Source organism: Xiphophorus hellerii, chromosome 3 (assembly GCF_003331165.1).
Source record: "Xiphophorus hellerii strain 12219 chromosome 3, Xiphophorus_hellerii-4.1, whole genome shotgun sequence".
NCBI classification, from domain to species: Eukaryota; Metazoa; Chordata; class Actinopteri; order Cyprinodontiformes; family Poeciliidae; genus Xiphophorus; species Xiphophorus hellerii.
The window spans coordinates 15,432,847-15,453,863 of record NC_045674.1 but is presented as its reverse complement, the minus strand read 5'-3'; the positions used below and the strand labels follow the sequence as shown (position 1 = coordinate 15,453,863).

The 21,017-nt window shown below is 36.4% G+C and overlaps 3 protein-coding genes and 1 long non-coding RNA gene across 5 annotated transcripts; all 4 read left to right on the top strand.

The window, feature by feature from the left end:
• The first annotated feature begins 344 nt into the window (after window positions 1-344).
• Window positions 345-3,475, top strand: krtcap2 (keratinocyte associated protein 2). Its single transcript, XM_032558133.1, has 5 exons — window positions 345-483; window positions 2,294-2,448; window positions 2,594-2,657; window positions 2,869-2,935; window positions 3,025-3,475. Exons 1-5 carry the CDS (start codon window positions 480-482, stop codon window positions 3,143-3,145), a joined length of 411 nt encoding a protein of 136 aa, XP_032414024.1. The 5' UTR covers window positions 345-479; the 3' UTR covers window positions 3,146-3,475.
• An 819-nt stretch (window positions 3,476-4,294) lies between these two features.
• Window positions 4,295-5,485, top strand: s100a10b (S100 calcium binding protein A10b). The gene is made up of 3 exons (XM_032558129.1): window positions 4,295-4,475; window positions 4,987-5,141; window positions 5,240-5,485. The coding sequence occupies exons 1-3, from the start codon at window positions 4,310-4,312 to the stop codon at window positions 5,399-5,401; spliced, it is 483 nt and encodes a 160-aa protein (XP_032414020.1). The 5' UTR covers window positions 4,295-4,309; the 3' UTR covers window positions 5,402-5,485.
• A 7,713-nt stretch (window positions 5,486-13,198) lies between these two features.
• Window positions 13,199-14,177, top strand: s100w (S100 calcium binding protein W). Of its 2 annotated transcripts, none has more exons than XM_032558127.1 (3): window positions 13,199-13,333; window positions 13,566-13,714; window positions 13,817-14,177. In XM_032558127.1, the coding sequence occupies exons 2-3, from the start codon at window positions 13,574-13,576 to the stop codon at window positions 14,006-14,008; spliced, it is 333 nt and encodes a 110-aa protein (XP_032414018.1). In that variant the 5' UTR covers window positions 13,199-13,333; window positions 13,566-13,573; the 3' UTR covers window positions 14,009-14,177. The 2 variants fall into 2 exon arrangements, with proteins under 2 accessions (XP_032414018.1, XP_032414017.1); XM_032558126.1 differs by having other exon boundaries at window positions 13,200-13,333; window positions 13,555-13,714.
• Window positions 14,178-15,963: 1,786 nt separating this feature from the next.
• Window positions 15,964-20,565, top strand: LOC116717060 (uncharacterized). The gene is made up of 3 exons (XR_004338682.1): window positions 15,964-16,218; window positions 16,918-16,959; window positions 19,184-20,565. It is a non-coding gene; the product is annotated as an uncharacterized LOC116717060 (long non-coding RNA).
• The last annotated feature ends 452 nt before the right edge of the window (window positions 20,566-21,017 follow it).

Sequence of the window (21,017 nt, the reverse complement as noted above, 5' to 3'; positions counted from 1 at the left end):
TTGGAGGGAATACGTAATCTCAAAACTTTCAACCTTTTAAAAAAAATCTGTAACTGGATAATTTAATGTTTAAATATTTTTGTTCTGAAACCCATAGAAAGATGTATTCATGCACCTTTATTTTTTTATTTAGGACTTTAAATTGTCTTGTATAGAAATAAAGCTAACAAAAAATACCATGTTTTATAATGCATCAAAAGTAATGAAAAATCAAGCGTAAGTTTTTCACCGTTGATATACTGCATTATGCTAAAACCCTTTAACTGCCATGGACCCATTGACTAATGTAAGCTTTGATTAGAGTGATAGTTATGAGGTTATAAAGCAGTTTGACCAAAATCAGTCCTCCGCCCACAAGTCCGTCCTGTTTTATATTCCGGATTATTTGAGTTCCTATTGCCGGTTAAATTATTTGGCTTTGCGAGAGTAAATCTTCCCACTCCTCTTTCATCTCAAGAATTTATAATTAACTTGTAGCCATGGGTATGTATTTTGATTTGATATTAATTGACAAAATAGTTTCGTAGATGTGCAGTCTTTCAAAGGTTTGTAAATAGTGGGTGCTGCAACAGTAAAGCTAGCTAATGCTAATATTTTATGCTAACTAAAATGGCTCATAGAACAACCCGCAGCGTTTATTTGAATTAATCAACGTTTCTGCATAAGAAATAAGGTGTGTGTTTGTGCTGCTTTGTGTATACAGAGTTGTGGTAAAAGGAAATAGCTTTGTTCAAATGCTAGTTTGTACAAAGTTGTATCCTTGCTTGAAGCTAGCTGCTACGTCGGAGACGTTTGTGGGCGAACACTGACGTGGCGTAAGAACGAGCAGTGAAATTAAAATTAAACTGCTACCCAGACGATGTAATGAAACGATATATTTGATTTTTATTGTGACGACTGTTTTTTAAAATGTACTTGGCTATAGCGTCTGAAAATATACAAATGTTCATTTAACTTTCTAATTAGCAGCTATTTTTCTATTCATAAAATTTAGATTTGGTGTTCAGTCATAGTATGATCTAAACATACCATGTTTAGTTCCAGACTGCAGAAGTCGGGAAAAGTTTGGGATTTAATTAGATATTTTGTGTGTCTAAATAAGGATTAAAATTGAAAGCTGAGTATTAATGTTTGTAATTCCAGACTTTTACATATCATGTAGTCTAAATCAATCCATCTAGCCACCTTATACCAATTTATGTCTGCTTTTAGAGGATCCTTATTTAAAGTGTGGTCACTATAGGCACATACATTACTAATGAACTTTTGTATTTACACTTAAAAAATAGCTAAAACGAGACATAGAGCTCTGAAAATTTGAGTCTTAAATATATATATTTTGGTATCAAAATATGTGGGATTCCTATATATTATAAATCAAAGTAGATACAAATACAAATTTTGCTGGCTTGCCCTGAATTTTCTGTCTTTTTACACTGAATGTAACTCTTGTGAGCCCTGATATTTCCTTTACAAGGTAACAAAAGTAGCAAATGTGTCTTTTTTTATGGACTGTTATCAGTTAATGTACCCCTTACTGTTTCTTCTCTTAATATTGTAATTGTAGGTTCATTGGATTTTTCTTTCGCTTATTACATTTCCTAGTTTGTGGAAGTCATTTTAATAAAGTTGTAATAATGTAAATCTCATTTTAACCTGTGCTACATTGCTGTTTGTTTTATCTTTTATGTTTTTTGTCAACAACTGAGGGAGGATGAAAACATACATTAAAATAAATTATCATATACTGTGCTTTAATTGAGACTAATCTATCCCCTATATTTCACGAGAACAGCTCTCCATTTGTAGCTGAATGAAGCATTAATAAATTACCATTGTTTCTTTTCATTGCGTAATTTAATTATACGTTACTCTCCATTGAAGTTTGATAGTGTTTTCACTCTGTAATCATGTTCCCCAATAGTGATTATTGGGGGAAATAATTACATATTTTTTGTTGATCAGTTGCATAGCAAAGGTGTATGTATATTTTTACAACTGACGTAGCCAAATATTTAGTCTTTTTTTTTAAAGAAAAAATATATATCTATGTAACTTTTTTGTTGTTACTTCTCTATACCACCAAAGATCACTGAGAAATTAAATGTAGAACGTGCACAATGAAAGGTGTTGCAGTCAACAGATGTTCTTCATCCTCAGAGATACGACACACAATAATATCAAAACCTAAGTTCCACATTTTGGCTCATCCCCTCCTAAACTTAACACATTTTATGCATGAGGTTTGAATTGGAGTTCTGTTATTTCCTAATCTGTTGTGTTTCTTTTATAGCGGTGAACACAGGCACTTCTCTGGTGCTCTCCAGTCTGCTCTCTGTGCTGGTCTTTGCTGGGATGCAGATGTTCAGTAAACAGCTGGGATCCACAGAGTGGCTCACCATCCTGGGAGGGTTCCTGGGCTCTGTCCTTTTCATCTGCTCTCTCACTGTATCCTTAGGATGGAAGCAAGTTTTAAATGCATCTTTTTGTGAATTTCAGATTTTTACAGTGGTTCTGTAACTTACTTCCTGTTTCTTGGAGCATATGAATGCACAAATTCCTTGGGGCTGTTTCAACTTAACGTCATTTCCAGGCATTCAACAATCTAGAAAACCTGATGTTTGGGAAGGGATTCCAAGCCAAGATTTTCCCAGAGAGTAAGTGATGAAAGAATTAAAGCTTGACTCATAATCAGGACTGGGTTTATGTTTTTTCTTCGTAATGTGACTTGTGGCTTTGCTATGTTTCAACTTCATTTGAATAAGAGTTAAGTTTAAAATGTATTTCTCTGTATTCACAACAAACTATAACAAATGATGTATTTTAATATTTATATCAAAATTCACTTCTCTTTTATTCTGCTTTCAGTTCTGCTGTGCCTGTTTCTCGCACTGTTCGCCTCTGGTTTAGTGCATCGGGTCTGTGTCACCACCTGGTGAGTGGCTTTCTGCTCAATTGTTTTACTTCTTTATATTATGTTTTTACCAGTTACCACCTAATCTTGTGCCCTTTTTCTATTTTTAGCTTGATATTCTCCCTGTTTGCCTTGTATTACATCAACAAGATATCTGCCGCCCTCTACCAAGCAGCCGTTCCTGTTGTAACACCTGCCAAGTCTGCCAGCAAGAGCAAAAGGAAGAACTAATGAATCTGAAAAAAGAAGCCAATTAAAATAGATCTGATGCTGATGTTTACTTTTGCAGATTTAAATCAGAAAAAATAATTCAAGAAATAATTCTCTGTAGATTCTTTTGGAATTCCCCAGTTTTTCTCACACATATTAAAAGTGCACCTAGGTCAAACGAAAGGCCCGAGAGTAAATCTGAAAGCGGCTCTCTACATTCCATTCATCTGCTTTTTCCAGGTGCTGGTGGCTATGAAGAGATTAACACAACCCGTCAGGTTTTCTGTTCACTTCTCAGCACCTCAAGCTGCTGTTTTGTCATATTTTGTAATTAAACATTGTGAAAAACGATGAGAGTGTTCTTCCGTCACTGGGTTTTGTGGTATATGGGTGGAGCTGGGTGGGACGTACAGAGGATAGGTAGCAGGAGTCTGGTCTTAATCTGCAGACTTTTCTGCATGAATGACCACTCTGCACATGTTTCCTGCCCTTCCCACTGTCAGAGATCTTCTGTCTTTGAATACTTTCTTATTCAAACATTTTTTCAGTTTGGAATGTGTTGGTCTAATCAGCAGGGTTGATACAGGAATGTGAGGTTTCTCCATAAAAAAATGAAAAACACCAGCTTTTCACTTGATTAGTTTGAAATATTAACATGAAAACCAGTGAGCGAACCTTAAAATAACAAGTGTTACGTGTGCTTGTATCTCAATTACAGCTACAAAGATTTACTCTTAAAACTAGTTATATTTCGTTACCTTAGGCGTAACAAATAAGAACCAAGGACTTATTTGTCTCACTGGATTTTATTTTATTGAATCAGAATGAAGGTGAAAAACATAAATGCATGTCACACTTCTCAATTTTTAATTTGTAAGAAAATTGTAAAAGCATGACTTCAAATGTCCAACTGTGTGTTGGTCTATCACATAAAAAAAAATAAAGTACACAGAGGATTATGGTCCAAGAAGTTCAAAGGGGAAAGAATAATTCAATGCAGGTAACAGAGTAAAAGTTGTTTCCCTTCAGGCATGATTAACACATTTTATGTGGCCTGTTCTATTGTTGAAAATGTTCCAGAGGTCTTATAAAGAGAGAAAACCTTCTTTTCTGTATAACATATTAAATTAAAATATCAGTTACTTTAAAGTTTCCGTTCCTGCTGTTGCATTTGGGTGGAAAAACATGAACAGGGATGGTGCTTCCTACAATTTTTCCATTCTCTGCCTCCGGTATCCCCTCCCTCTCCCTCATCATGTTAGGCGTTTCCTGGATGACTGTAACTCCCTGTATAAACTATCACAAACCTCAAGCACTCTGCACTGCAACGTTTCTGCTCCATCCCGATCTGGTAAGGTTTTTACTATTACTTAAACAAAAATGTCAGTACTTTTATCTTCCAGTAGTTTCAGACTTTTATGTAGAGACTTACAGTAGTAATAGTCTCAGTTTATAGTGCTTTTGTTGTTTGTCTAGTTTTCACCTTTAATTTTCTGTTGAATAATCTTGAATAAATAAAACAAAGAAGGGGAACGAATGGAAGAAAGTTTAACTTTATGTGCCAGAGATGATATCGGTCCAGAGGAATTTGGTTTGAGTGCCAGTTGAACCAACACCCACATCCTCACTGAAGTATGTTGGTTTTAGGGAAAGCACTAAAAGCTGATTGCAACCTCGCTTTTATAGCCAAATTAAATATAGATGCTCACTCTACTTTAAAGACATGCTAAATAAAGTTTAAAGTTACTAGAATGGGTTTGATTAATGTGTTTTCGAGCTTGAAATGAACTCTTTGACACAGGACTGCAGATAAGTTCAGAAAGCTGAAATTTGACTCCACTCCTTTTCCCACCTCCTTTCAGATCTCTGTGCTGCAGCCATGACTGAGTTGGAGAAATCCATGGAGTCCCTGATCACGGTGTTTCACCGTTACGCCAAGGAAGGTGGGAATAAAACGACCCTGAGCAAGAAGGAGCTGAAAAAGCTGATTGAGAATGAGTTGCCCAACTTCTTAACAGTAAGGCTCTTTTGTCTCTAATGAGGGCTAAGATCCGTCAATATGATGAATCAGTGGATGCATGTAACTTCTTGCTTTTCTGCTTGACTCTGTTTCAGACCCAGAAAAACCCCGACACAGTGTCATGCATCATCAAGGATTTGGACCAGAACAAGGACGATGAGCTGGACTTTGAGGAATTTGTTCCCTTCGTCGCTGGACTGACAATCGCCTGTGAAAAGCATTTCGCTTTGCACCACGAAAAGAAGGGCAAGAAGTGAAGGGCTGACAAAAGACCTATGAATTGAGATTAAGAGTATTTTTCTGAGTTGTGCGACACATTAAAAAGTAACCTTTGAAAAATATTTACTGTTTGCTTGATTGCTCTATTTACTTTGGGTTTTTTGCCTGCATCTTGCTGTAGCTTTATGCAATGGCACATGCTATCATTTTAGGATGGAGAAGTTCTCCCAGTGCTGAAAAATACTTTTGAAAGAACTTGGAGCTTTGACAAGTTCACATCTGATACTCATCTTACACATAAATCCTTCTCCAGTCTTTAGCTGAGGCAGCTCTTTATTAAGCTGCAGGAATTTACTTATTGAGGGCTCAAAAGACTTAAGTTCTAGTAGGCCAATAAAAACCTTACATGTTTGAGTTTTAACAAGGAGCATATAAACCATGGAGCTTTTTCTGGGTGTTGTGTCAGAACACTGCAAGATGGAAGACGGGTATGTAAATCCAGAATAGGTTATCACAATACTGAGAAAGAAAGATTTTTTTTTTCTTTAAAATAGAAAATACTGGGTCAGTGTCTGCTCTGTTTTCTTAATTCTCCAGTTGATTTCAGCAGATTCCGGTTCACCATGAGGCAGGTTCAGGTGGAGAGTTTTTTTCTCTCTGTCCGATTAAAGGGGATTTGTTTTCTCCACTGTCGCTACATGCATTCTCAGTGATGGATTATTGCAAAACACATGACTCAATGCAGTCGGATGTCCATGTTGCAACATGCTTGTCCAGTGGGAGGAATTGGTGCAAAGTCAGTGACGTGATGCAACCTGCTGGGTTTCCTTAGACAGAAAACCTTTTTACTGACTACAATAAGAAATGGAACTTAACTCCATTATTTAATAACAAGACAACATTTTTTGTGAATTTGCGCTGTATATAAAAAAACAGAATTGGATTAACCCAGATGGCTAAAAATAAGAAATTTTCATTCATTTTAAACTGAAAGAACATTGTTCAGCACATGTCAGCAGGGGTTCTCAAAGAAACTTCTCTGTAAATATTACGTTTCCAAGTATTACAATGCTGATAGACATGTCAAACCATTCTACAAACAATTGCAAACATTTTCATTCTTGTGTTGTGTGTTAAAAGTAAAAGACAAAAATGGGCAAAAAGTTTGTATTTATTTAAGCTGTGCATTTGGTTAAGGGATCCTGTTCGATCACATATTTCAAACAGGTCGTCACAGTCGGTTAACTTTATAGAAAGTTCCCCTTAAGTCAGACTTCAGAAAAGAGGTCAGTTTCTCACCTACTCCAAGACTCTATAGATCTCTGCATTCATAGATTTGATGGTCACATTAAAACAAAATGGCTTAACTAGCATTTGCATTCCTGAAAGTGTTATACTGTACATCCTCTTTTAGTAAATCTGCTACAGTGTTAGCATAAAATGCAAATAAATACATTGCTATTAGTTTGTTTTGCATTATTTTTCAATCATTTTCATTAATCATATTGCCATTTTTATTTTTGTTGTTGAAAAGGGAAGCCAATGCTTCTGTTGCTATAGAATTAACAGTTCATCCTCACTGACCAAGTTGCACCATGTGAAGGTGGATGATGTAATTCCCAGAAGGTGGGAATGTAAACTAAAAATCCTATGTAGCCAGCAGCTTTAACATATTGGTAAAATATTCTTGAAGTTTTCCACATTGTCTATCTGTTCTAACAAACTCAACATTACAAGTTATCTATTTCTATTTACCTTGTAGATAACTTACATAATATCAAAACGTGGCCCAAATACCACCAGGGAAACTTTTACCCCAGTTTGAGAACCATGAAAGCAAAAAATTGTTCAGGTTTTCTGTGCAGATGATTCTTTGCTCAGCACAGACTGAAAGAGACAACTCAGGAAGCTTTAAACCAAAACCTGGATTACAGTTTCTACATTTTCCAGCTATTATGGAATGGAAACTCTTATGAATATCTTGTGGTTTAAATATTTTTATTTTGGCCAGAAGATGGCGCCACAAGACTTGGAGAAGGAAACAGACACCTGATGAAACAGTATAAATTTCTGTTATGTTTGTTGCTGCGTCTTGGTCAGGACTAACTTGAAAAATAGGTTTTTAATATCAACGGGTGTTTTTATCCTGGTAGAATAAAGGTTAAATAAAAAAGTGAAGTAATCAGTCTTTCAGGGGCAATGGCTTTTGAGTTGTTTGATTATGCAAGTAAAAATACCTATCAGTTAAAGAAATTGTTAGATTTGCTTAAATAATTAACTCTTAACAGGAAACCCTGTTCATTCTTTAGAGAAAATCGGGCTGATTGGGGTGTCAGCTTTACTACCCAGCATTTGAATTTGACTGATTTCATTGGCATGAATCAGTCAAATACATGCCAATGAAAATGAAAGCCCCCCCCCCCCCCCCCCAAAAAAGAACAGAAAGAAATATAAAGAGGTGTTGAACTGTGTGCTAATGTTTTCACTTTAAGAAGTAATATAAATAAAGATTATATTAACACAAAGGAAAAACGTCTTTCTTTGGCATGTTTGTGCATGTCTCAAATACTTCTCATGTTCAAAGAAAATGTTTGGTCAAAGGTTTAAACAGCCTAGCGTTTAGCTACGGGTGTGTCCAAACATGCAAAAGAAAACGTAGACAACTACGCTGTAAAAATAAAGACATTTTTTCTGTCAGTAGAACCATACAGCGGTGGGGCTGGGATTTTCAAAATAAAGGTATAAAGTGCAGTGGAAATGCTTCATTTTGAGTAGGCCCTACAGCTCAAAAAATGCAATATCAAAAAGTTAAATGTTTCTTGTTACTCATTTCAGAAAGTGAAACTCGTATTTTGATAAGCTCATTACAAATAGAGTGAAATATTTCAAACCCTTGTTTGTTTTTGTAATGTTCATGATTAGGCTTTTGGAGTCACAAAACCCCAAAATTCAGTGTTTCAAAAATAATGTGACTATTACATGGTATCATTAAACAATTATATTTTCAATCAACATGTCAGTCTTCTGAAAATAAGGTTCATTCCTATGCAATCAATTATTATTCATTATGCAGTGCGACAGAGAGGATAAGGCTGTGGTTTTGCAAAGGTGTGATGGAAGCCCAGGCTGCTTTGACAGCTGTCTCCAGGTCGTCTGCAATGTTGGGTCTGGTGTCTCTCAGATTCCTCTTGACAATAGTCTGTAGGTTCTCTATGGCGTTCAGGTCAGGGAAGTTCAGGTCAACCGAAAACAGGAACACCAAGATCATTAAGTCAGCCTTTGCAGGATGGACAGTTGCCCAGTCCTGCAGGAAAATGAAATCAGCAACTCCTTAAAGTTTATCAGCAGAAGGAAGCATAAAGTACTCCTGATACATTCCTGGCTCTGTTTCTGGTTGCAGGTGGGATTCATCTCAGGGTGACGACTCTTGATGCACTGACTGCAGCTTCAGTCCACTACTTTAGAAGCCCTCCTAATTTCTTGAATGGATTTTGCATGACAGTCCTCTTAAGGGTGTGGTTATCCCTGTGGAAGGTTCCACTATAATTCTATTGCTTCTATTTATATGCTATAATTAAAAAATATATATATATTAAAATTATTATAACTTTCTGTAACACAGAAATTGTAGCTTTCATTACATATAGGCTATGTTCATCAAAACTACAAGATGTTTGAAATATTCCGCTCTTTATGTAATGGATCTATGTAATATATTCGTTTTTATTTTTAAAATAATAGTAATCAGTTTTTTTAGCCACTTGTGCTGAATTTATCTTTTGCTATGTGGTTCAATAAAATTAGCTTCTGTTTGCAAAACCTAATATTAATTTATTTTCTAAGAAGTTGGAAAATGTCTGACTCTACTATGTGAGCCATCAAACAGGCTTTGTGGAAACTAAGCAATTCAGATGTTAGTTAATAAAAGCATTAATCCTTGGTAGCAAGATGTTTTGTACCTAATTTTCTCCACTAGATGGCAGGTAATTCCTAAAAGTTGTTCAGGCAATTTTTTGTGCACCAACTTAAGCAACTTCCATTTCACTTCAAGGAAAAACTGTGCTCACTTTATTGTCTTTGTTTCTTTTTAAATTGTGACATATCTAACAGGTCCCTGGTGAAGGCAACAAGCTGAAACATGTTCAACTAATAAACTTGTTTTCTAGCACTTCAAGTGTTGCTGAAGCCTTTACCTTCGGTAACGAAGCATGCCAAATAATGAGTCTGTCAGATTTGCATCATCTCAAATCTTGATTTCCAATCAGCTTCTTCTACCTCTAAGCTTCAAGTAAGAAGTTAAATTAAAATGCATTTCACTTTATTATATAAGTTGCGCTACATTCTTTATATGGAGGGACTTCAGAAAGATTTGTGCTCTAGTAGCTCCTTCTAATTTATGTTTTGGTGCAATGGTTTAGGTCTGAACGTGACTGGAGATCACTGGAGAACCTTTTTTCACTTACCATTTCCTTCTGGTAACAACCTCCACACCTTTGATGTTTGTTTTTACTCTTGAAGCTTCACTTTGCAGACCAATGTTCTCCAGAAAATACCAAAGAAGCAACAATTTGAAACATGTAAGTGTTAGGTATGTTAATCCTAGGGTAGACAAAATTGTAACAGGAAGTTATTATTAGATTTCATTTCCCTTTGGGATCAAAAAAGAATACTTGAATTTTAATCAAATTAGTGGTGTGATTTGCTGTCATGTAATGTTTCCATATTGTTCAGTTTCAGACATGGAATGTAATTCATGTTCAGGCAGGATGACGATATTCCCTAAGGTGTTTCCTGATGACTCACCCTCTGTGGGAGTGGGTTTATACCTGATTGTGTAGTCTTAAAACAAAATTGTCCCTCCAGCAAGTTCTATGGGGGCAGGAAGAACTGTAAAGGGAACATGCATAGGCCTACACATTATGTATTGCCGGAGCAATACATATGAGCCTGCATATTTATTGCTATTGTTATTGTTGAGTAGTGTTTTATTCATGGGAAGTCTTCATGGCATTGGTGTAAACCAGGGGTGTCAAACTCCAGTCCTCAAGGGACGCTGTCCTGCAGTTTTTAGATGTGCCACAGGTACAAAACACTGGAATGAAATGGCTTAATTACCTCCTTCTTGTGTAGATCAGTTCTGCAGAGCCTTGCTAATGACCTAATTATTCTACTCAGGTGTGGTGCAGCAGAGGCACATCTAAAAGTTGCAGGACAGTGGCCCTCCAGGACTGGAGTTTAACACCTGTGCTGTAAACTGTGTCCAACAACACAAAAGTTGATTGCGTTTTATCAGGCCTCTCTCACAACACCTGTCCAGCCTGGGAGTCCCATCTGAAGCTGACGCTCCTGCTGTATTGTTCTTAGGGTCACTGAGGCACCAAGCCCCCTGACCACAATAAGATTGCAATCCCTGCCTGTGGGAAGGTGGCCCCTCTCACAGGCAGGGGGTTAAAACAGAGCCTGGAGGCTGAAGGGCTTTAAACTCATACCCAAGTAAAACTAGCTTTATTAAACAAAAAGATTTTAGATAAAAGCAAACACATTATGCTTTAATAATATGTTGTTAAATATTCACATATACAGTTTTAATGTATTTCAAGATCAACTAGGAAAACTCTTGTGAATTAAAATCTTATTTAGTTACCAGACAACAGTATTGTCATTTTTAAAACTACAGCTCTGGATATAAACCTGCTGCCTTTCCTGGTAATAACTGAGTAATCCACATATAAAAGTAGGTTTATGTTCCAGCTCTCCTGCATCGCTTGTATTTGGTTCAGGGGCTTTTAAAACACCAGAGAAGTCTGATAAGTTGCCAGTGATGTTCAATGAAGCAAGCACTGAACAAAAAAGCTATGCTCTCCACTGCATGGCTTCAACCCAAACTAAAGTCCAAACCAATGAAATCAGGTTTAACTCATTTAAAATAGACCTGCTCTTTTGGCTGCAGCCAGAACTTGTCAACAGAGAAATGAGATTTAACCTGTGGATCACTGAGGATAAATGAGTATGTAGTCAAACATGATGCATTTGTGCTAGCATAACAACAGCATCACTTTTTGAAAAAAATAAATAAATAAATAAATAAATTACTGCCCTGATAAGTGTACTCCTAAATTCTGAATTGCATAAAGATAAAAGCTCTTACATGTTCAGGTTGTGGATTTAACCCTGAGGAGGTGCAGGAGTCCCTCTCCAGCAGTGAACCTGTAAAGCATCTCCTGGACAATATGGTGCTAAAAAGTTTAATGTTTTTGTCTTCAGCAACATACGATATGAAGGCTTAGTTTCCTTACCCTCTCCTGCATGGGAAATGTGATCAGTCCACAATAGGTGAAGGTAATGTGGCCTGATTAAAGAGTGAACTGATCCACAGAGGGAACTTGGTGGGGGTTAAATTGAAGTGAAAAGTGCTTCCAGCCCACTGCCTTGGAACAGAGGAGTGGAAAAACAAGAATGAGTCACACCAAGCAGAATAAAGTAAAAAGACTCAGATCAGAATCCTACATGCACAAGGGCATAGTCAGGACGCTCATGTATGGTAGATTTTGTAACATGAAAGCTGTATTTTAAAGAAGCATTTTTAAAAATATTTCTGAGTTACAGTTTTGTGAAAAAGGCATTAAACCATTCTCCTTTTCTTTACTTTATGCTTCCAATCAGCCGGACTTTCTTAAAATAGTCACAATGGGTACAATGCGTCCATTCAGAGGATGTTTTTAAAAGTCATAAATGTGCAGAAGCCTACCAAAAGAAGGAGTGTTAGGTCTTAAGACTGTACATGGTATAAGGAGCATAAAACTGTTTTTAAAAGTCTGCTTTTTAGAAACAGGAATAAAATCCAGCAAACCAATGACACGGGAGCTGAGCGATGCATTTTCCTTCAGATGATTATTCATTTGTCAGTTTATCTGTTTACAGTTGTTTGAGAATCATCATGACAGTGCTACATGTGTTGAACTGTCTCATTTTTTTTATTATTGCAACAAATTTGTATTTTTGCAGGCTACTTGCAGCAAAACACATACACCTTTCTGCAAAGTCTCCTGATCCCTACTTTCACATAGGAGTATGTTAAAGCCACAAGCTTCAACTTATTTAATGTTTTTGCCTGGTCAAGATAACGCAGTCCATAAAAAATTGCACGTTGTTTTCAGAATTTTTGCAATAATAAACAGTAGAAAAATGACAAGGATATGCATACTCTTCTAAATCACTGTAAAAAATAACCTTGCACAATGAGCCTACCTTAAGTTTCAGATCCGTTTTTGAGGCCTGGATGTGTCACTTGTTACAACAATCCAATTCTTGTGAAAATGATCACGAGGAAATGAATAAAAACCACCAGAGACCAATGCACAAAGAATCACAGTCAGAACTACAATTTCTTGGAAGCAGCAAACCTGAAATAAAACACAACCCTGATTTATTAGTAAATCCCCGGTCTAAATCAGAAAGAAATGTACTCATCACATGCATGCACACACAGAGGTTCTGCATTGACATAAACCCCTAACAACAAGTTTCCATTCCTTTCTTCAAGATTACACTGAGCTGGTTTTCATTAAAATTGGAGTTTTCCAGCCTTAAGTGATCAACTCAGTTTGTAGCAGAACTCATGCAGCAGTTTATGAGCAATATACTCAAAATGATCTGCCTATAAGAAAGAAAAAAAGCTTGTAGGTTATTTCTGTACACAGACACAAACATTTGCCTGTTTCTGCTGGGGTGTTCTATACACATAAAAGACAGAGCTGGTGATGCTGGCAGGGGTGGAGTGAGGCACATTTTATATGCATGAATCACTCATGGTGTGTGTATGGCTATTTCCATTCATGTGTTTGTGTGAGCCACACACAGCGGACCCACTGTTTAAGAGAAAGTCTTTCCTTTCAAGCCTGCGGCAGTCTCAGTTGGGACCAAGCTGCTGACACAAACACACTCTTCACCTGGTGGACACAAACTGTCAGGTGAGTACCCAGAGAAAGCTTTATGAAGAAGGAAAAAAAACAACAAAACAAAAGCATGGAAATTATTTAATGCTGATTATAAAAAGTTACTAAATCTTGTAGTATTACCTTTAATTATCTATTATTATTCCCATGCTTGCATGTATGATCTACCATTGCTAGAATACAATTAAAAGGTATTTCACTCTTTTCCTTACATTTCTTGCAACCTTAAATGTTAGTTTTTGTCCAGTCTCAACCATGGCCCGCCTGGACCAGGTCATCACCAACATTGTGGATATTTTTATGGAGTATGCTGATGATGGTGGCAAGAAACGTCAGCTGAACAAGGAGGAGCTCAAAAAGCTCTTCGAACAGGAAATCCAGAGTCCCGACTTAAAGGTGAAGCAGCTTAATTAAGGAAATATGTGCAACCGTTTGTGCACATCGTTGTTTTCATTGCTCCTGCTGCTGTTAACACCGTTACATTTGCATGTTCTCCAGGATATAATCAGTGCAGGTGACATTGAGGAAGCAATGGAGATGTTGGACAAAAACCACGATGGAGAGGTGAACTTCCGCGAGTTCTGCCGGTGTGTGAGCGACCTCGCTAAATGCTACTACCAAAAGAAGACAGGAAGGGGAGGGAAGAGAGGCAAGGGGAAAGGCCAGGGGGGGGAGGAGGGAGAAGGCTGAAGAAACTAAAGGGACCAACCAAATAACAGAAAAATGGTGTGTAGATTTAATGTTTTCTTCAAAGAAAACTGCTGACTCTTCAAGCTGCTGAAAAAAACCCAAAACTTTCCTTGTATACTGGTTTCTAAAGTAACGTGCATAATGTGTGAAAATAAATTATAGCTATGAAGTCTGACTCTGTCGTGTTTAAAGAGAAGCTCTTGAAGCATTTAACAGGACACCTTGACAGGGCTTTGTTGTGCACACATCACTGTCTGCCCCTCCTCACAGGGCTAAGCTGGATCTACTCTTATTTTTTTTAAATCTCTGGAAGGAAGTTGTCCTGAAAAATGCCTTGTTTTGGAACCTGTTCAATGTGTTTTTCAACGAGTGAAAAACACCCTTTTTTGAATGTTTGATCAAGGAATCTTGACTTCCGTCTTTTCAAAGACTAAAAGCTTTTATTGTCTGTTTGAACAGAGGAAAACAAATAAAGGGAAAAGTCTGAACGGGTTGAGCAGGTATGTGTGCTGCAGACTGTTAGGAGTGAAGATGATCAAAGACTGTTTTCATATGTTTATACATGTTTTATTGTTGGTAATTAGCAACCATAGATAGATAGATGGACGGACGGACGGACGGACGGACAGACAGACAGACAGATAGACAGATAGATAGATAGATAGATGCTGACTAATTAAATGGCTTATGAGATGAATATAATTGCTGAATACACCAAATGGATTCTATGAATAAAAATAATCTTTAAACCTTGTATGCTTTTTTTTCACTTTTCAATCAAATGCTATGTTGTGTTTGTCTTTCATAAAAGAAACCAACAAAACAGTTTGTAGCTTTGAATTGGTATGAATACTTTGCGGAGCAAAGATGTTGTCCAGGCATCACTGTCTTTTGGTGTCCATTCCAATTGGTTCCAAATCTAGTCCAGCTTCATAATATGTCTCCTTCTTTATGGTTAGCTAAGCTCATGAGGAAGGCTAGTTCAGTTCTAGGAGGTTCAGGTGGTGGGAGACAGAAGAACTCTGGCTAGAATTGAACAGTGTCTCCCACTCCATGCATGAAGCTGTTGCTCAGCTAGAGAGTTCCTTCGCTGACAGACTGCTGCATCCTAAGTAGAGAGATACACTGTACAAGTTCCTAGATGTGCAAAGGAACATTAAAGGAGATCCTTCCTAACTGCGACTGTAACACTTTATAACCATCACTGCTCGCAAAAAAATCTAGGTCTTTACACCCCTGATGGTATTCACACATTCATCCAAACTAGTCTTACTCACTTTTAAGTAACATTTCTGATGCTATTGCTTATCTGTTTCCACACTACACTGATACACTGTGTTTTAAAGAGTCTGTTGTCATTTTAATGTTAAATATTAATGCACATTATTTACATTCAAATAAGTCATCCTGCTCAGCTGCATCTTTGGATCTTTAATACATTTCTATTTCTGATAACTGTGCAGAATTTTCTATGTTATAATCCTGCACAGTCTATTATTAATATTATTGTAATTGTTAATCTTGTTATTTTTGTTTTTTGTTTTTACATATTTTTAACACTTTTGAAACTTTTGTGTAAACCTATGTATCTGGATTTCAGGTCAAGACTTGTCTGGTATTTTATGTAGACTTGCACAAAACATGAGAAGTCCATTACCACCATCTATAGAAACCATCATCTGGTTTGTAACTGCATTTTCCATCCTGCCTGCCAGGTGGAGGCAGTGTTCTATGCATAGCTGGTTTTGCCATTACGCAGTAATTTAAGCAGTGGAATTAATTAAAAACTAATCTAACAAAAATACTCGTTTGATAGCTTTATCAGTTGGTAGTGGTGTAATAAGACATGTCCAGGTATTACTGATTTTATATGTTGCTTATCTAAGATTGTTTATTAGTTGTAACATTTCTCAGAAATCAACATTTATTGCAGGAAAACCTGAAGTCAGGTAAGAAGCTGCTCAGTATGAAGAACACAGGTTCAAAATGGTTGCTCCAATGCACAGCCCTAAGTTGTATTAAATGCATTGTGTTCTTTAAAAGTAAGAGACTTACGCAATAGGGCTCCAAGAGTAGTTTCAGAATAAACTGTAAGAGTTTTATTCTAAATTTAGTCTAATAATATGGGTCAGTTGTGAGTCCCACAAAGCCTGTATGCTTCCTGGCTCTGAAAGACCACATTTTTACACCAAGCTGGTAAACAGCAGAGGGTGAGTGGGGATTTTACAACCACAGTGTTGTTGTGGGTGTGATGGCATGAGAGCTGCATTTAAGTGTGTAAGATCTGAAAGCAAATATAGCAACCCATTTACTCTTTCTCCCTCTTTCTTTGTTGACCCATATGTAAAAGATTCATATAGTTCTTATAAAGTTTGTATCTATTTTGTTTGAAATTTGTATTTAATGTATAACATAGTGAAACCATGTTCAAGATCCTTAGTAAATTAGTAGAAAATGAAACCTATACAATCTGGGTACTTATCAGAACAGTATAGGACAGTAATTAGTAGAATAATGTCTTCAATCATCTGCTAAACTAAACTGCTGCAAGTACTATAGAAGATCCACTTGTGGTGTCACAAATGTGAGACATGTCTACAACTAAATCTCATGATAAAATTACAAGGAAAAACAAAAGCTGATGAGAAAAGCTGATTTTAATCATATACCTATTGTTTCTTAAATTATTGCCAGCTTTTGTATATTTGCCACCTATTTCATTTTATTTAAGTATTTAATCCAAAGAATACATAAAACGGCAACTCATTCCATTAATTAATGAAAATACTATGGCGCTTTTGCTGTAAAGTCATCAAAAGGCCTATTTGCATTTATTTGCTTGAGCGTAATGAAAATATGGAAGCTGTACAGATAAGCTACACCTGGATTAAAGATTGCTCTCCCATCAGGTGTGCAATTTCAACCACCATCCCCTGAAGCAAGAGCAAATTGTGAGTAAAGGATTAATATATTCTATACTTCAACAAAAAGAAACCAGGAAATCCAGAAACAGGTTTTGTGTTCCACAAAATGGGAGGCAATTCTCCGTATTCTTTTCATGTTTGAAAATACAAGCAAAAGACATTTGACATTTGAAGAGCCGTTTGTGGTTTCACGGAAACCCATTGTATGAGTACAGGTCTGGCAAGTTTGGCAGGTTAACCCCAAGTTAACAACCTTTTAAAAGAAGAGTCACTTGCTTACTACAGTGTGTTTGGGAAACCAAACGATCATTTACATAATAAGAAATAAATGTAAGAAGTATTCATCACAATTAATATATAGTATTTAAATTTAAATACAAAAAAAACTACAACACAGACATCTTATTCAAAACGAAATGGCACCAGAGCCATTAATCTCACCTGAGTTCTGTTTTAATGCCAAGTGAAAATAAATTCATCTATATGAATAATTGTCATGTACTTAAAACTAAAAACCTAAATCAGGTTTGTATTTCATTCAGGTCAGCTTTTATACTCGCTGTAATATGACTTCACTTGCACAGCAGCAAGTGAAGTCATGTAATAAAATAAGTCACTGTCTTTTGTTAAACTAATTTGTTCCATAAAAAAGCTCCACTGAAAACATTTATAAAAGCTTGATCACATATAAAGACAAAGGAATCAGAAGAGGAAACAATGACTTGCTTATTCATTTTCACCTTTGCAAACTGAATTCAACAGACAAAACCATCTAATTTCAAAAACTTACACTTCTATTCTATTCTATTCTATTCTATTCTATTCTATTACCAATTAGGTGTGGCATTATGAATTATGAAATGAATAATTATCTCATTGTCATGGCCTGTTAGTGAGTGGCAAATGGTAAGCAGAAAGTGAACATTTTAAAACATAGATCCTATTATCTAAACTACTTATCTTTTTGCCACATGGCAAAAACCAATAATCATTACACTTTATCATAAGTCTCAGTCTGATGCAGTTGTCTTATCCTTCTAACTTCCTGCAGCAGATAGCTTTGCTGCAGTTCCAACTCTAGCTTAATAGTAAGCAGCAACATTAAGCAGAGATTCATTGTGGATGTGCTAGATGTACTCTCAATTTGTCACTCAGATGAAAAAATTAGAGTAGAAAATTTCAGCAATAACAAAAAAATTCTAAATACCTTCAAATTACTTTTAAAAAACGAGTTTCTGTTAAGGGTGTGTGTCTGTTCCTTTAGCAACCATCAGAGGTACAGCAGGCCTCGGGCAGCCTCCCTTCTGCCACTATCGTGCTAGTGCTCTTCTTTTTTCAGTTATGCTTGAATGAAGGTAGTTTCTTTTTTGGGTTGTTTGTTAATGGGAATAACTGCATCAACTGAAAAACTGTACACTTCTTTTGTAGTTTAGCTGGAAGGAAAAAAATAATAAAAGCAGAGGTCAAAGGCGTTGATTTACTGTTAAGAATATGCCATCTCTGCCAAAAAGATGAAGAGATTTTGGTTATCAAGCTCCTCCGCAGCACACCCAACTCCTACGTTTTGTTTGTGAAACAGACTTCCTGTCTACTTTTAAGATCAGGCTTAACATATTTGTTTTGTTAAAAAACTATATTTAAAGACAGCACAAAAAGCGACAAAACATTACAGTATTTGGTGGATCCATGCTCTCATGTTGTTTTTGCCAAATTCTGACAATATTATTGAAGGAGATTTGTTTGACCAAGCTACATTTTCACAAAATGTCTGCCTATTCTCCTCTGACTTCTGGGATTAACAACTCACTGAATAGTTTTATCTTAGAAAATAATTTATGTAAACCTGAGAGACTATTGTGCATTAAAATCCCACCATACCTGACTTTTATGAGAAGCAAGTGGAATATTGACCTGCATATTTGTGTATTTACTTGACACTTGTTTAAACGTAATGTTTGTTGCTTGTTTCATAATTGGTAATTGTATATTGTTATGAAAGCACTTTGAACTGCCTTGTTGCTGAAATGTGCTATACAAATAAACTTTACTTGACAGTAGAATGCAACAACCATACCACATTCAAATTGACAGACATCTCCTCCTTTACAGCACATCTACATGAAACCTAAATGCACAAAGTTGTTGCCACACGAGTGGCTGTTTTGCGTAAATAATACATTTTTCTTGGGAAATATTCCGTGCCAACGGCATCAATGTTTTATTGTTTTCTTTCTGTCCTCCTGATTTTCAGCCAGTTTTGGCATGTGGCCATCATCGGTTGCAGGTTCTGCAGGTCGAGTCACTCCTCTCCACTGTCTCCACATGCTTGCTTGGCATTCTAGATTGTTTTGAGCTGAAGATATGATTATGGTAAATGTGTTTGCTGCCTTCGGTAAGTAACTCTGATAAACATGGAGGCATCACTGAGCACAAGGTTTTTCATACACAACAAAATGGGCAATATCCAGTAGAAGTTTTTATGTCTTGGGATAAACATAAATTCATTTCTTATGATTCTTCTGTTTCTGGCAATTGCAGAAACAGACTGCTTAACATAAAGTTGCTGACAGTTATAAGCAGTTAATCGAATGACAAAACTATGTTTCCCACTGGCATTTGTAAATGAATGCATTTCTGTCTTGTTGTTATGGGGCTGTTTGTGTCTTGTTTTGAATTTGTTGTTTCTAGTCAGGGCAAGAGGAATTTTCATATGTGAGCAAAGCAGATAATAGGAAGCAGAAAGCATAAAGCAAAAATAGCCAATCAACTGGGAACACAAACATTTTTAAAAACAAAAACCTGAAAGAAGAAAAGGGAAAAAAAGAATATAATATAAAATATCTCTGAAAAGACATTTTCAGGACAAACAAGTAGTTTGATGGGCTGAAGAGAGCCTCAAATGGGAGAACTGCTGCCTTTTCTTCGTGTATGGAGTTTACCTGTAGTTTGAATGCAGCTTTACAGCAGGCTATCACGGTCCAGAAAAAATGCAGTTGGGTTTATGGGTTATTCTAAATGGCTCTTCAATCTGAGTATGTGTGGACATGGTTGTTTGTCCACTTTATCTTTTTGATGGACATGTGACCCAGTACTCACTTTCTCTCCCAGTAACTGCTGGGAATAAGTACCAGACTTCCTGTGTCCCTGCATTGATAAGAAGCTGCAAACAATAGTTAGATGGAATATATTTGTAATAATGTTTGTGGGTTTTTTTTTTCTGTTATTCAAAACCCTAACCCTAATACTTTTGTATTTTAGAATATTCCATAAATTCAAACAAATGTGGATTTTTATTACAGAAATCTAATCAGGCCAAAGTCTGCTGACTTAACATTTAACCAGTAGATAGCCACTGAAAGGTAAGACTCAAAATGGCATTGCTAAAGATTTGACTTCTCAGAGAAAGCTAGGTCCCAGCATATTATTGGAAAATTAAGTGGAAGGAAAAAGTGTGATAGTAAAAGATGCACAAACAACAGTGATAACCATAGCAATATGGTTATAATACCCATTGTTGTTATTGAAAACAGTGTTTGAATTATTACTCCTGCACATTTTCATTTTCTGAGACAGAATTTTGGGCTTTTATGTGCTAAATCTTCCAGTGTCCTTTTTTTTGATGGTGCAAAAATTCATCAGGATCTCCCTTTGTCATTGCTCCTACTCTTCACCGGGCTCACAATATGTGATTTAGTCCGATTATGTTTGAGTAGTTTTTGCTGGCAGACAATCAAACCACCTTTGTGACTCCACCTTAGCAAAGCAATTAAATATGATTCTAAGGCTTTCACAGTTCCCTGGATGAGTCGAGTACCTCGATTATTAAACTTTCCTGAGGCAAATTATCTGCCTTGAAGCTGCTTTATATTAAGTTTTACCGCTTAGTTCACCGTATTCCAGTCATGTGGTTATTTATGATGCGCAAAGCATTCACTTCTGCCTACGTGTTGTTCACAAATGCTAAGTGCTATCAACACAGCATGTCCAATTTTCAAGTTTGGTTGGGGCATTTAGGGGAATTTCATTAACAGATGATAATATCCGGTTTTGCATCGTTTTTCGGCGGATCCACAAACATTCTTAAA

What these genes read in the sequence shown, in the direction of transcription:
- krtcap2 (XM_032558133.1), top strand. An exon ending in TTTTCATCTGCTCTCTCACT is followed by an intron (nt 2,449 to 2,593) that starts GTATCCTTAGGA and finishes CGTCATTTCCAG; the next exon opens with GCATTCAACAATCTAGAAAA. An exon ending in CGGGTCTGTGTCACCACCTG is followed by an intron (nt 2,936 to 3,024) that starts GTGAGTGGCTTT and finishes TTCTATTTTTAG; the next exon opens with CTTGATATTCTCCCTGTTTG.
- s100a10b (XM_032558129.1), top strand. Translation starts at nt 4,310, where the DNA reads ATGAACAGGGATGGTGCTTCCTACAATTTTTCCATTCTCTGCCTCCGG. An exon ending in TTCTGCTCCATCCCGATCTG is followed by an intron (nt 4,476 to 4,986) that starts GTAAGGTTTTTA and finishes ACCTCCTTTCAG; the next exon opens with ATCTCTGTGCTGCAGCCATG. An exon ending in AGTTGCCCAACTTCTTAACA is followed by an intron (nt 5,142 to 5,239) that starts GTAAGGCTCTTT and finishes ACTCTGTTTCAG; the next exon opens with ACCCAGAAAAACCCCGACAC.
- s100w (XM_032558127.1), top strand. Translation starts at nt 13,574, where the DNA reads ATGGCCCGCCTGGACCAGGTCATCACCAACATTGTGGATATTTTTATG. An exon ending in TCCAGAGTCCCGACTTAAAG is followed by an intron (nt 13,715 to 13,816) that starts GTGAAGCAGCTT and finishes CATGTTCTCCAG; the next exon opens with GATATAATCAGTGCAGGTGA.